General features: G+C 35.3%; 1 protein-coding gene across 7 annotated transcripts in view; it reads left to right on the top strand.

The window, feature by feature from the left end:
* Window positions 1-10625, top strand: part of ABCC9 (ATP binding cassette subfamily C member 9) — a 106466-nt gene extending 95841 nt beyond the window's left edge. For 3 of the 7 annotated variants that reach the window (XM_033118183.1, XM_033118186.1, XM_033118182.1), the window contains 4 exons: window positions 10-113; window positions 2409-2542; window positions 3654-3716; window positions 8226-8363. In XM_033118183.1, coding sequence (XP_032974074.1) covers window positions 10-113; window positions 2409-2542; window positions 3654-3716; window positions 8226-8363 — 439 coding nt within the window. Of the gene's footprint in view, window positions 1-9; window positions 114-2408; window positions 2543-3653; window positions 3717-4416; window positions 4593-8225 lie in introns of all 7 variants that reach the window. The other 4 variants (XM_033118188.1, XM_033118185.1, XM_033118187.1 and 1 more) reach the window with 2 other exon arrangements.
* The last annotated feature ends 5254 nt before the right edge of the window (window positions 10626-15879 follow it).

The following is a 15879-nucleotide window of genomic DNA, read 5'->3' as shown; positions in this document are numbered from 1 at the left end:
CCCCTATAGATTTAATTTAGATCCAGAGTGCAAATGCACAGATGACAGACTCTGGGAAGCTCTAGAAATTGCTCAGCTGAAGAATATGGTCAAATCTCTACCAGGAGGTCTAGGTAAATTTCCTAAATTATACATTTACTTTTTACATTTACAATTAATTCTACATATCTCTGGCTATGTTTTATGCGAGAATCACATAATTCTAGTGTTAAATCCCCTGATATTTATAATAATCTTCTAAAGGTCATTAGGGCAATTCAGAATTTACTGATTTTGCATGAGGTACAAGAGGATGAACTTTATAACATTCTGTTCCATGTGTGCACTCCAGAATATTCCAGTTAATACATTTATTGCCTTTTCACCATTGGTGGGCACAGGTCACTTTACTATTTCCTTGTGGTCATTCTCCTCACGTGATCAACACGATTACTTACCCTCAGTACATAGATAAAAGGACTGAAGAGACTGTTAGGTTCAAAGAGTACTCGGTGCCATCTAGGAGCAGGCATTTTCTTCACATTGGCCACCATTTTCTTTGCTGTGCAGACGGCATATTCCTTTTATTTATATAACATAATTTTTTGAATTCTTTTCTATTATCTTGTCACAGTATCAGTTTTGGTAACTTGCGTAAGGAATGAAACATGGACTCCGACAATCTCTGATGTAAATTCGGCCCCAGAGGTAGTACAATTTCTGTCAAATAACTGATGACAGAACAAAAGAACAACATGGATAACGAACAAACATGATTAATGAAACAACAGAGTTCATGATATAGTCTTTAATTTATAAAAATGAACATCTATGGTTTTGGACTTGTGCTTCCTTAACATTTGAACCTATTTAACAAAGCAATCAGAAAGATAAAGGTTGGCTAATATTCTAGTGTTAATACAAACTATGTAGTTACCAAATTGTGTTTTGGCATTTTTTGTTGTTGTTGTTTTTTAAATCAACCTACAAAATAAAACCATGTTTATTTGTTAATTTATTTGGGAAGGAGGACCTTGTCAAAAACAATACCTTTTACGATTTTAAGATCCAAAGAGAAGGTATTTTGCAAACAAAAATTGAGACAGCATGTTTTTAAGAATATTTTCATTGACCTACCAGTGTCAGACTGTGGGAATAATTCCAGGGGTCTGGATGAACTTTTCCATGATAATTTTGATGTCTCATCTGGAAAACCCAGCAAGTTTACTTGAGTAATTGATAATGCTTATAGACCTTTCCCCTTGGTATTTAGAGACCATTTCCCTTGCCATTAATAGTCAGAAATACAGGCAATTATTATGCAAAAGTAATTGCGGTTTAAAAATTTAAAAATAATTGCAAAACCCGCAATTATTTTTGCACCAATGTAATATATCTTTATTGTCCTCTTCTCTGACATGAGAGCTGCATGCACCTGGTGTGAATCATGTGTATAGGGTTATGGTACAGTGTTAGCAATAGGGGATTGTATTTACACTATAGAATTGAATGCTGTTTATGCTCATTGCCTTAACGAAGAGTATATCAATTGCTTGAAAAAGACCTGGTTTAGGCCAACTCTGGTGAAGAACATTCATCATCTCTAGCATCCTCCTTATTTTTTATGTAAATTAAAATTTAGAGAATAAATGCATAGCCTCCAAGCATGAGAAATTATAAGAATTTGATAAATGAGACTATAATCAATAGAAATTACCCCCACCCACACACAACTCTACTAAAAAATGTTTGAATTCTAATAAAAGAGACATTTTGGAAACAGAATTTACCTTAAACTCACAATGGTACATTTTTTGAAATGTGGATAGAAACAAAAAAAAAGGAAAAATGATGAGGATATAACATTCATTTATCCAAGAAACAATGTTTTATTCAGTTACTATGTCAGATGCCATGGTAAGTGTTGAGGACACATTGATGAACAAAAGCAAACCCAGTCTTTACCTACTTGGAGCCTACAGTTCAATGACAGTATAATGGAAAAAGAAATGAGTATTGGAGTTGAGAATATTGTTTCTTGCCGAAGTCTAATTTATCTGTGTGATCTTGGGCAATCCACTTTATCTCTCTAGGCCTTAGATAATTATATGAAATAATCTCCTTGGATAATTATATTACATAATTAAACAATCTCCAAGATCTTCCAATCTTCAAAATGTTTAACAGTATTTTATGTTCTACTCTACGGAGGTAACCTACCGACTGCTGTCAAAACTACGATGGCCCAGGGTCATAGTCATTTTTCCAAAGTAAAACTCCTCTTCACGTTTCACACAGGAAATCCTTGCATCCATACAGAATGACATCCAGCATGCTCTTTAAAACTTGATGTGCTTTTCACTACTTTGCCCAAGGAAAATGGTAGCAGTGTTTCGTTAGTGAAATCCTTGTTTCTTCCTGTGTCTCAGATGCAGTTGTCACAGAAGGTGGGGAGAATTTTAGTGTTGGACAAAGGCAGCTGTTTTGCCTGGCGAGGGCCTTTGTCCGCAAGAGCAGCATTCTCATCATGGATGAAGCCACAGCTTCCATTGACATGGCCACAGTGAGTGCACTAAGCGTTTTAAATTGATGAGTTGGAGAAATGCATGTGAAAACTACCATGTATTTTTTCTTGTTTGGGTTCTGAGTTCTCAGTACAATTATTTTGAGTGTCATCTCATTCATCTGGTTGATCAACTGATGATAGCACATTGAGAATTACAATAAAGGAGATGGGCCACTAGTTTTAAAAGTGTTCCCATTGCCAATAAACATAAAATAAATTTGCCATTACTTTTTGTTAAATTCTCGAAACAGTAAAATTCCAGGGCTCAATTGTTTAGGATACTGTACTGTATTCAAGTATTCAAATATTATCATGGAAATTCTAAAATGAAGTATGCAGGTCTTTATTTAGTAGAATCTATTGATAACCAAAACCAAGCATTACTTTTTAAAGCAGTTTGAAGAAGGATTCATTAGAATTAATAATGGCTAGAATTAATAATGGTCTTCTCAATATGTTTATGGTAACAAACCAGAAATTTTGTCTTTTGGAAGAAATTATTTAAAAACATCAAATACGTCCAAGAAAGATCTTTCTAGAATGCTATGATTGAGAGGAGAAAAGTCATATTAAACCACAAACTGTATGACCCAGCAATGAATGTTGTTCTTATAAAAGTTAATTTGATATTAAAAGATTGGCATCAGAAAAGACAAAAATAAAAAATATCCACAATCTTATGTTATTTTCTTGCTGTACCCTTTAGAATGGGTAAAATTACCCATAAAAGTGAGACAGTTTCAAAATTAAGAGTAATTATATATGGAGATAGTAATTTGACATCATTTCTTCCTACTAAGACTGATCAATTAAAGTACCTGTAGAAAGTTACAGTATATTGTTCTCAAAGTTAACATAATTTAAAGCAATAAAACAGTTTCTAATCAAGCCATTTCACTAAATAAGCACAACTACATACAAATTAGTATTAATTACTCAGGCTTTACACTGTTGAGGGTTAACCCAGCAAGAGCTTGCTGCTGGGGCCTGCTCCCTGTTGTACCTTCTGTGGAAGACTTAGTGGGAGTTCTCAGAAGGGCTTGGGCCCACTGGAGCATTGTTCTTGGGGACAAAAGAGATAATTCAGACTGCATTTATTTTTTGGCAGGAAAACATTTTGCAGAAAGTGGTAATGACAGCTTTTGCAGACCGCACCGTTGTTACAATAGCTGTAAGTATGGGAGATGGAGTTCATTTATTCCTCTTTGGTTTTTGTTCCAAGATTCAATAATCTTTATTTTTCAACAATTTCAATATGCTTTTGCTGAATCACATATTTCTCTGCTAATGTTTCTGTATCTTTGGGGAAAAAAAAAAAAGGAAAAGGAAAAAAAGAAACAACCTGCTGTGCTCTGAAAGCCTTTACACTGTTTTGTTCTAGACTGTCTGCTCTACCCATAGCCCCTAAGTTACAATGATAGGACTTATAAGTTTCCAGCAGGTCATGGCCTGTGTTTTTTTTACCAGATACAGACGGTAGCTCATGTGGGATAATTCTCTTTTCAATAATCTGATGATCTGATGAGCAGTTTCAGAAGCAAAATTCTAAAATTTGACTGCCAGTTCTTCTACTATTTACACTTAATTTCTATGTTTCTATTCACTTAACTGTTTTAAAAAAGAAGGCAGTGAGATACCTCCCAGCTGAGGCAACTGCTTTTCTCTGAGCTCCAAATTGAGAATCGCTTAAATCTTTGTAATTCACGTTACAGCTTACTTACACTAGGCCATGGTTTTCTCTCTTCCTCTTTGCAGATGGGTAGATTCTTGCTCACATTTAGCCTCCTTGTTTAACAAAAACTGTTTTGCACCTGGACAATTTCCCTTTTGCTGATTCTCTTCTTTTCCTTCCGTTTTTCTTTTCTCTCCAGCACCGTGTCTCTTCCATTTTGGATGCAGGCCTTGTTTTAGTCTTTTCTGAGGGTATTTTAGTGGAATGTGATACTGTTCCAAACTTGCTCGCCCACAAGAATGGCCTCTTTTCCACTTTGGTGATGACCAACAAGTAGACCACCATGAAGTACTGTGCCGAGAATCCCATTCTCTGGTAGCTATCTTAGCGGCGTCCCCTCAGTAAGGCAAAGCTAATACAAGGATTCCAGGGGAGGGAGGTGGTAAGGGAACTAACTTACAGGTATTATCACACAAATCAGCCCAACCAGGCGCTTCAGTTCTGTTCAACTCGGAATGAAGCACAAGCTTATGTTCTCAAGTGTATGCATGCAAGAGAGTGTTTACGGAAACCAGAAACTGAGAACTAGATTTACCTCTGTGCTAAGGACCAGTTTCACTATTGCTTGGGGAGGTTTTGTTAAGTGTCCTTAAAGATACCATGCATGTTCTCCACCTGTCCTGAAGAATGCATTAATTTAAATAATTCCTTAAGTTCAACTGTTGACTAATGGGAGTTATGTATGGAGTGCTTGCTTAAGCTTCCACTTTATTGAATGACGCATGGGAAAAAGAGCACCCTTTGAAATATGACTTTTTCAAGGCTGCAGGAAATGATGCCCCATCAGGGCCCACCTGCTGTAAACTGGGCCTAAGAAAAGAAAACCTACTTTCTCTCACTTTACTAGTGAACTTGGTGATTCCTTCTGCCCAGAAGGAGTCACCTGATTAATTCATTCACACTAAAATATGAATGATCAAGTGTGAATGATTTAATGGGTGAGAGAATTGCCTAACTTGAAAACTGGTTCTATAATTTTTTCAAGAATTTTCTCACTGGAGAGACAGGAAGATATTTAGGGGGAGAAAGAACTTCCTGTTCCCCTTAAGTGCACAAGTAACAATGGGGAAAAATAAACCCTTGCTTACTCAAAAGACAGGTTTCCTCTATTCTGCATGAAGCATGGAGAGTATTGTTGAGTGGTCTCATTTAGTCTACACCTGGAAGATTACTTGAGCATTTTTTGTATTTTTCACTAAGAAATTATGTTATCTTACTTCATTGCTGTTCTCCTACATTCACTGAATACTTTTATATATATTTATATGTCTTTCACCTATTCTTCATTTCAAGACTACTAGTGTGGGTGGAGGTGGGCACCAGGATACCTAGAATTATCCCCACTAGATACACAGAAAGCTGTGGGAGAGAACAAATTACTGTGGAACTGACTCTTCTTAACAGGTGCATAGGAGAGAATGCACCACCAACTTGTGGTAGACCCCTTGTAAAATGACATTCAGCTCTATTAAGAATAACTATTTTTCCTTTCCTGCTAAAAGTTGTTCTGTTAATTTTGTTAACTGCCAAGTGAAAATTGTGGACCAACTTAAGAAAACTTTCTCTGGCTTCTAAAAAGAAGCTTTCATGCACCAAAATTGCACATGGCATTTATGAAAGTAATTTATTCTTTATTCTTAATTGGATTAATTTCTCTGGAGAATTTTGAAAATTTTACCAACGCTATTGCAATTGATACCATACTTTGTCAAGCAAAAAATAATTTGGATTAATGGAATAAACACCAGCTTTATTTATGTTCATTGGCCAAGTTTTTCCAATGTTTTCATTTTTTAAAATAAACATTATTTTAAAATATCAAGGCAATATTTATAATATTCTATTTATGGATTTCGTAGCCAAATTCTTTTTTTAGCATCTATGATATGGTTATTGAAGAACCAATTATTTTTTGGAAGGAAAATGCACAGCAGATATCAAAGAGCACATTAAGTTTATTTTTTTCTAAATGTGTGAGTTTGCAAGTAGCTCTGGTCCATTCTCAAAGCTAGACATTATCTTCCAACTTGTGCTAATTCCTAAATATATATATCATTAGTTACCCATATTCAGTGAATGATAGATTTGTCTGTGGATGCTGAAAATAGTGGTGCATATTCTAAGCTGTCATCTTTATCACACTCCATATGCGTGTTTCTTTCCCCCTCTAGTTATGAGTCCCAACTATGACTGCTTGCTTTTCTGAAAGCATGAACATGGAGACTACCTCATCTAGATGGCCCTGGGCAGAAGATAAGCCTTTGCCCCTCGAGGCGGTTTTAGGTTAGACTTTGGGTTGTTAGAAGGCACTTTGGAAGCCTGTGTATCAGCTAAACAGACGTTATTTCTAGGTTTAGTATTCCTGTCAGCATGCTAATGTTTTGACCTGCGTGGTCCAGGTCCAATATGGTAGCACCAGCCACATGTGGCTATTGTGCTCTTGAAATATAGGTAGTCCAAACTGAGAGATGGTGCAAGAGTGAAATATTCAATGGATTTCAAAGACTTCGTACTAACAGAGGAACGTAAAAGACCTCATTAGAAATTTTTATATCGGTCACCTATTGAAATAACATTTTGGATATATTAGGTCAAAATACGTTATTCAAATGGATTTCACCCATTTATTTGTGCTTTTAAAAATGTGGCTCCTAAGAAATTTAAAACTCCATATTTCTCACATTTGTAGCTCACATTATATTTCTATATAGATAAGCACTTAGCAAGAGTAGTGAAAAGGCCCACTGCACAGATTTTTTTCCCCTTGTAAATCCTAACAATAAAAAAAGTAATATTAATAGTAGCTGGAATTTATTATTTGCTTGCATGTGTCAGCAAAGGTGCTGAAAATTTTTTCCGTGGATTATCTCATTTGATCCTCACCACTGTTCACAGAGGCAGGTACTATTATTACCGTTATTGTACAGATGTGAAACTTGAGGCATAAAAAAGTCAAGTTTGTTGCTTAAGATCACACAACCAACAGGTGGTGAAACCAAAATATGAGCCGAGTCTAATTTTAGAACCTGCACTTTTAACCATAACACTAACAATGGCAGATGAACAATCCTCTAAATTACCAGATACTCATTATGAAACATTTCGGTGGCAGGTTAGAAATAGCTCACATTTTGAAGTTAATTTAATAAGCCTGGTTTTGATGCTGGTTCTGTTATTTATTATCTATATGATCGCCTGATTTTGCTTTATCTCTATGAAGCCTGATTTTGCTTTATCTCCCCTATAAAATAGAGAGAGATAACACCCACATTTGAGAAACGTTCTGATGATTAACAAGTGTGTGCGTGGAGCACTTAATGTGTAGTATATGCTCAATAAGTGGTGGCTTTTATTATTATTAATTACTAACACCAAAGCTTCTCTCCAGAGGGTGCCATGTGGAAAGAGAGAACGAGTGAGTGGTAGTGATCTCTGAAAACTAAGAGACGGGATGTCTGAACCCCTGGATAATCTACTCTAACACTGCATACCCGAAAAGACTTCCGCATATTGTCTTCCCAGAATTGACTACCTTCCAGGGTTATTCAAATTATGTTTAGCCCATGGAATTAGTTTATTCTACACAAGAGATAATTTTAGTCTATACTAAGCTTTAACCCAACTGGTTCACAATGGCTCTTCTTATTTAATTATTTGACAAAATATTTATTAGCCTACTTACACTTCCATGAAATTGATGAAACTACTATGTTAGCTACATTCAATTTAATACAGCCCATACAAGACCCAACCATATTGGCCAGTATATTTTAAATGTAGATAAATGATATGTTAAATAAGAAAGAAATAGAGGGACTGTACTTCTTGCACCTCCTAGCACCCCAAGGTAAATAAATGTCCCTGAGTAATTGGTGAAATGCTCATGTCCATTGCTTTGGCTTGTACCTTAACATTTGTAACAAATACATGTATTCTTTTTACTTACAGCATCGGGTTCACACTATTCTGACAGCAGACCTAGTTATTGTGATGAAGCGAGGAAATATTTTAGAATATGACACTCCAGAAAGCCTCTTGGCACAGGAAGATGGTGTATTTGCTTCTTTTGTTCGTGCAGACATGTGAAGGGATGTCTTAAAATGATACAAGTATTTAAAATAATGGAGTCATAACCTACTTAATGGATCATCAGCTTGACCTTCATAAAGTGCCATCTTAAACTTTTACCCATTTTTAATAAAGCTTGTTTGTTACATTGTAGAACTTTGTAATTAGTAACAATGTCACTTTACCAGTGAATATTGTATTTCCTATTTCTTCTTCCTAGTTTTTGTTTTGTTTTCCAAGATATTACTGCCTAATATATTCATTGCTAATGTTTTTCTAATGATTAAGCTACTCTACCTTTAAGAATAGCATGTTGTATTAAATCATGTAAGCTATTTTAAGTATTAAGTCAACAGGTATGTTTTCTCATAATTTTAAGTCTGGTAAATATCTGTCAGGCTTAGAAGTTACAATGAGTATTCAGTATTATTACACTTATTTGTAAGAATATATTTTCCTTTTTCTTGTTGTTTCCAGATGTCACTGGATGAGAATGAAAGGACAAGTTTTCTAATCAGTTAGAAAATGAAACACTCAAATTCATTGTCTACTCTATGGGAATATTTTCTGTATTCACTGACATTAGTAATACTGATGTTTCCTTTAGCAGTCTCTCTCTCTTTTTTCTTTCATCTAAATTGTTTCCTATCACCAAGAAATTATCACATTTATAGTAGCTCCGTAAAGCCAAAGCCTTAACTAGGAAGATCATGAAAAGAGTTTGAATATTTGAAAAATGATTCTCAAGTTTCCATTTTAACCTGTCTGGTAAGAAGATAGCTGTGCCTTTTCTAGACTGAAGTTCAAAGAGTAATTATGTCCAATCCTTCAGTGGCAGGCTAGCTAAAGCTTTCTATGATTTAATTCATCATTAGATATAGTTAGGATCCTAAGCCCTAAAATTCCACATTATTCAAGATTCAGGAGCATAGGCAACTGGTCTTATTTGCACAGGACATATGTATGTGCCTTTTTTCTAGGGGAAGAGTGTACTTCTTTTAGCAATGTATGCCCAGTAGTGTCACACATGTATCCATTTGCTCCTGCTGTAATTTAATGTGCATATAAAAAGTGCATCAAAAATGTTATTCTAATTGTAATGTGCATGGTAAGAGTACATCAAATATTGATGGGATGTGAGTGTTATGTTTTCGTAAATGTAAATTGATAAATTCAAAAATACTAAAAGTTACCTTCACTGTCATGCTAGCAGCCAAAGCTTTTGACTACTAATTCTGTGCCCATCTAGTACAAATATCATTGATTTTTATATGAGGATCTGCATGCATTGTAAAATTTGAAGAATTATGATTGGTGGAAAAAGAATTTATACTCCCTTCCTATAGTTCTTGTGTTCAGTTTATTGTATAGTATATTCACTCTTGGAAAATCTACAATACTTATCCAGAATATATGACTGGGTCTTCACCTGAATATAGAGTCCTGATGTTTACTTAAAATAAATTCCACAAGGACGGACAAAAATGCTTTTTTGTTATTTAGCTTAAATTTTCACCCATTGTTGTATATGTAAAAATTCTTTGGGAGGGAAATCTTATTTTTTTTTTGAAAGCTAAGCAAACAGAATCAATAACTATTAATTTGATCTTGAAAATATTTTCTAAAAATTCCACCAATCTCCACAAAGTATTTCTGGCATCAAATGTCTTGTAAGTCTGAATTTGCATGATGCTTGTTATCAAGTTGTATCTCATTCTCAGAGACAAATGAGGATTTACCTATAGAAATAATCCCTCACAATATTTGTAAATTATACCACTATACAGGCAATGACAGTAGAAGCATATCTAATTACACTAAACTGAGAATCATGTTTATCATTCTTTCATTCTAGTGGTCACTGATTCCCTCATAACTTTTCGTCACTTAAGTTGAGTAAGTGTGTAATTGTTTACAAAACTAAATTGACCGAATAAAGTCGGGGATGATTTTTTTAATTCTTTAATTATTTACTATGTTATATGTATGATCTATTGAATATAGAAATGACTTATCCTGAAATATATTTTTACTGAAAAGATATATATCTATAAAAAAACCAGCCTCAGCAAATCAAATTTTACAGTCTCAAATTTTACATTTAATTAACCAAGTCAATTTTACAAATTCTAATTCCTTAACATTTGTTAAAAGCATTGTTAAAAGCATGAAAACTTATATGAAAATAACAAGGTTACTGATTATCACTGAGAAAGAAAAAATATTTCTCTTAAAGGATTGTGCATCCTCACCTTTTATGCTACTACTGATAGTCCATTTAAAAGTGAGAGGCAAGTAGAGGTTGGCTATAAAAGGACAACAGGAGGGATTCTTCTGGTGATGAGATTATTTTTATGTCTTGGTGTATCGATGTCAATATCCTAATTGTGGTATTGTACTACAGTTTTGCAAGCTGTTACCATTGGCGGGAAACTGGGTAAAGAGTGCATCAAATCTCTCTATTTTGTTTCTGACAACTGCATATCAATCTACAATTATCTAAAATAAAAAAGTTTAAATTTAAAAAAAAAGTCAACTTAGCTCTAGAATAGATATCAGAAGACCCTTCAAAATAAGTAATACTTGAGATCCGGGACCATGTCACATTTGTCTTTGCATCCTTGGCCTGTAATACAAATGCCAGGCCCTATTAAATACAATTGATTGATTTATTGATTAGTTTCACCACTAGCCATGTACCTAGAACTATAGGTTATTCTTTTCACTTCCTGTGTTATGTTTATTCTACTGTGAAAATATATTGGTTTGGTATTACATAGTAAGTTACTCTTTTGTTTGCTTGATTAAACAAAGTGATTATTCTTTCACTTATAATATCATTGGGTATCAACGAGGACTGATCAATAGGTGTAAACCCATATCAGTTGCTGAGACAATGCATACCCTGCTTTGACAGTTTTGTTTCCCATTTGCCACAGTCATGCACTTCATTCGTTTCATGTATAGGTTCCAGGGAAGTTTTCATTAAGTGGAACAGCTATATCAATAAATTTTACTACATTTCTAATTAAATAGCTGGATGTCTGGACTTTTTTGCAAGGTTTATTGATCAATTCTTATGGCTGTCTTCCAATCTATCTTTTATCACTTACTTTGGAGTACATTTTTCGGAGTTCTGTAATTTATATGTAGTACAGTGATAATCTCATTATTGACCCACTAACCAAAGTTCAAGGCAGTCTTCTAGTCTCAGCCTCGAAATAAAAGAAACAGTAAGGAAGAGGATGTACCTACCCTGTCACTTTAGTTTAACTTTTTCTTTAGTAAATACACATCATTTACAACAGGTTTTCTCAAGCATTAGTAACAGTCACTGGGCTCAAACTTTCCAGTGAAAGGGCTTTATCTGTATCTCTGGGCAAGTGCTTCCAGAAGAGATTCAGTTAGCCAGGTTTAGAAATCCTTGATATACCTAAGTCACTGCCCTGGTTTCTCTTTATTATCATGGAGCCATAACATGGAGCCATAACTCAGCCATAAAGAAGAATGAAATCTTACCATTTGCTACGATATGGATGGACCTAGAGAACATTATGCTAAGTGAAATAAGTCAGACAGAGAAAGACAAATACCATATGATCTCACTTATATGTGGAATCTAAAGAATAGAATAAATGAATGAACTAATCAGAAACAGTCTCAGAGACATAGAGGAAAAACTGCTAGATGGGAGTGGGGTGAGGGAGAAGGAGACGGTGAGGGGATCAGAAAGCACAATCAGTAACCACAAGATGGCCACGGGGTTACGAAAGACAGTTTGGGGAATATAATCAATAATGTTGTAAAAGTTTTGTAGGGTATCCGATGGACACTAGTCTTATTAGGGAGACCACCTCAGGGATGGTGTAGATGCCTGATCACCGCACTATACACCTGAAGCTGAAGCTGAATAATAATGAATGTCAACTATAATTTTATATATATAAATGGTCACAAGAAGCGGACCGAGTACAGCATAAGGAATAGAGACAGTGGAAATGTAATGGCTGTATGCAATGTCAGAGGGGTAGTAGATTAGGGAGGGGAGTTATCACTTCGTGAGGGGTATAAATGATAAATGTCTAACTATTACATTGTTTTCTGCACCTGAAAATAATAAAAAAAAAATTCTGAAGGTGATGTTCATATGCTTCTTCTCTCTCCTGACGTTACCTTATTCTGCATTGCTAAACAAGCCCCTCCGAGTCATTGAATAAACTGCCTGAGTTCCAGCATAGAGGAAATGAAATTGAGTGAACTGAATCTTAGCTGAGAAGATACAAACAAGGACGCTGAATGCTATTTTGTTTCGTAGTTTCATAAGAAACATGTGCTCCAAGAGGAAATGTTTTCACAAAGTTACAAAGCTTTTTTCCCCCACATCTGAATTAGCTATTGAATCATCTGCACGTTATTCTGTTCAATTTGAATTCATATTTCCAAATGTTCGTAGTATATAAACGTGACCAGTTTGGGTAGGTTTCACTATTGATGTTTCACAATATGGAAAGAAGTTAAATTTTCTGTGATCATTCCCCTTTCCACCTTCACATTTTGTTTTTTGCAGGTGTTGTCATCATCGTTGGTATATGAAGGTTGATATATTCATTCTACACATCTGCTACATAGGATTTAAATTATGTCCTTTTATATGGGCAGTAGCAAATTTCCCTTGGCTATTCACACCGTGGTCACCAATGCCCTCTTTCTAAATTGACAAAGATCAAAGGATCCATAGTTGGCTAAGTTAATTGGCTTTAAGAAGAATTCCCTCTGTGACCTCAGTGTCACCAACCATCACAGACCATCTCCAATTATACACTTCATACTAGTGGAAAAGAGCTTTGTTATCAGACCGTTATTTTTATCATTTAATCTGCACACTGCATTAAAAAGTAACTTGTTCGTACATAGCAACAGTGCAACACTACTTAATGCTGTTCGCATTTTTCTCTTAGAAAGGGCTAAAGTATGTGTTATTTATACACAAGATCAGTTATTATTAAGTGAAAGGCTATTGACCTTTAAAATTATTAGAGCCAAGTGGATTTAGACCAGCTCTTACATATCTAGGTATTTTGTTCTTTGACTCTTTGGGGCTTTATTCCAACACTAGTTAAGTGAACAGCAATTTAAAAAAAATTCTTAATCTCTTTCTTTCTGATAACCAAAATGTTTATCAGTCTTTTGAATGTAGACATAAACAGAATCCTCAGCTGAATCCATGAACGTATACTGCTAACCTTCTTCCTATCCTCCAATCCCTCAGTACATCTGTGCCCCCAACACACACACACACACACACACACACACACACGCATGTACACATTCACATTTTATCTTATCTTTCTGACTTAGAGAAAAGTATAATGTTATGAATCTTTACATCACATGTTAATATAATATACAGATAAGTCAAATACAAGTGCTCAGAATGGATGACATAAAGAGAAAGATTCTTACAATCACAATAATCTGTAAGTGTACCTTCTAGACCTTAGGAAGAAATTTCAGTTCTAGATAGATCATAAAATGTATTTCCAGTGATATAAGGTTCAGTCCACTTTTTCTGTCAGTGTCTTCAATAACAATTACAACACATTGCTGGGTCGCAGTGAGCAGGCTCTTTTTAAGTTCAACAAAGGGATGATAACGGTTGTCATGAAACATAGTGAACTGAGCATCTATGAAAGGCGACTGTTGCCCTACTAAGGGACGCTGCATGACAATTACCTTTGGTTATTTTATCTTGATTGATAATTTGATTATCTCAACAAAGGTATTCACCTTTGAGTAATAAAGTGTGATACAAGGAGATAGGGTAGTATGAAGCTTTAAGTATATTAAAATAACATAAAATCTGAAATAATTATCTTTATTGCTTATTTTACAGGTAAGAAAATTGAGGTTAGGATTTATATAAATTACCCACAAATCATTGATTTAAAGTCTGTCTGACTCGAGAGATGGAACTTCAAATACCAGGGATGGGAGAATGGAGAGATGGGTGTGATATTGAAAGGATACATCTGTACAGGAATCTAGAAAAAGCGGAATTATCTGTTCTGAGGAAAAGTGAGAACTGGACTGGGTGTAGGGGCTTGTCCAGGGACAATCTGCTCCCTCAATTCCATCTCTCTGTCTCAAGCTTCTCAGCTTCCTTCTGCCCTCCTCTGTCCACTTCTTTCTCATCTTGCGTGCCGCTTTTATGAACCACTCCTATCTCAGATGAAATCTGCTAGTGCCTGGGCCCACAATTATCTCCACTTCTCAGATTGTCTATTTCAAAGCTTCAAGCAAGGAATGTCATGTGTCCAGCTCATCTTTTTGTCTTATATGTGACTGGGCCACTTTACATTGCTTCATTTTGGGTCAGAGATCAACCTCTGGCCTAAAAAGCTGTGGCCGGATAGTATGTGCCAATTGGAAGTAATCTCTTATCTGAGGAAAATTTAACACAGTCTGGAGAATGACACAAAAGTAAGAATACAAACCCAAATCACAGCTAGTAGTTCCAAAAAGAGTGATGAGACTGGGTGGTTACTGGTTATTTTCCTTTGGGGGCGGGGAGGAATCAGAGGGAGGTAGAGCAATCTTCAGTCACATGAGCACTAAATCGGGCTGGTTGACGAAACCCCTTGGACATTCTTCACATGTTCCCACACTCTACCTTTGCTCCAGAGAGAGGAAAAGCCCGAAGAAAGATGTAATTTTCTTTTAAATAACATGTAATTTAATCTTGTTTAAAGAAAATTACATAAGTAATAAGTAATTATCCCCAAATCTTGACTTTTTAAGCCCAACTTTCATTTCCCTGCATGACACACAGTCTGTGAGACACTTTCTCATGACCCCTCCATTTAAAACAAGCAGTAACACCCACCTAGAATTGAACTATCCCACCCATTTTAGGATCCCTAACACATACAACAATTACAAGCATTCATTAAGTAGAGGCAGTGATTTCTGCCAGTGATCTATCACTCTCAGAGTTACAAGTGCCAAGCAGTTGCCCAGGCACTGAATTTGCTGTGTTCTTGGCAAAAGGCAGTGATTTGGGGTGACAAGATTGCACCTGAAAATGAGAGCTTCTCCTTTGTTCCCATTTGACTGAAATTCTAGCATTTACTAAATGCAATAAAATATTATATTGGAAACACAAGGCATCTAGGCTTCTGGCCAAAAATGTAGGAGAAAATTAGCAAGCTTAATATTTCATAGGAAATTCTTAGCTTACATAATATTTTAATAAAGTTTAGTTCCATGTGCCAATAAAGCATAGAGTTGACAGTGATTTATGACTTAAATATATAATCTCTAATGTCTAGCACTATCTTGTATCAAACAACATGAAAGAAGCAAAATCACTGGGGAACAGGAGAAAGGAGTAATGGGAAATCAATTCAGATATCAGTAGAATGCATATTTCAGAAACCATCTCACTAAAACTTTGATGAAAGGATAATTACAGCTATTATATATTGAGAAGATATGATATGAGCATTTAATCTTGACAAAATTCTGGGTAAGGTAA

Source organism: Rhinolophus ferrumequinum, chromosome 10 (assembly GCF_004115265.2).
Source record: "Rhinolophus ferrumequinum isolate MPI-CBG mRhiFer1 chromosome 10, mRhiFer1_v1.p, whole genome shotgun sequence".
Lineage (NCBI taxonomy): Eukaryota > Metazoa > Chordata > Mammalia > Chiroptera > Rhinolophidae > Rhinolophus > Rhinolophus ferrumequinum.
The sequence above is the reverse complement of the archived record's forward strand: the minus strand, read 5'-3'. Positions and strand labels throughout refer to the sequence as shown.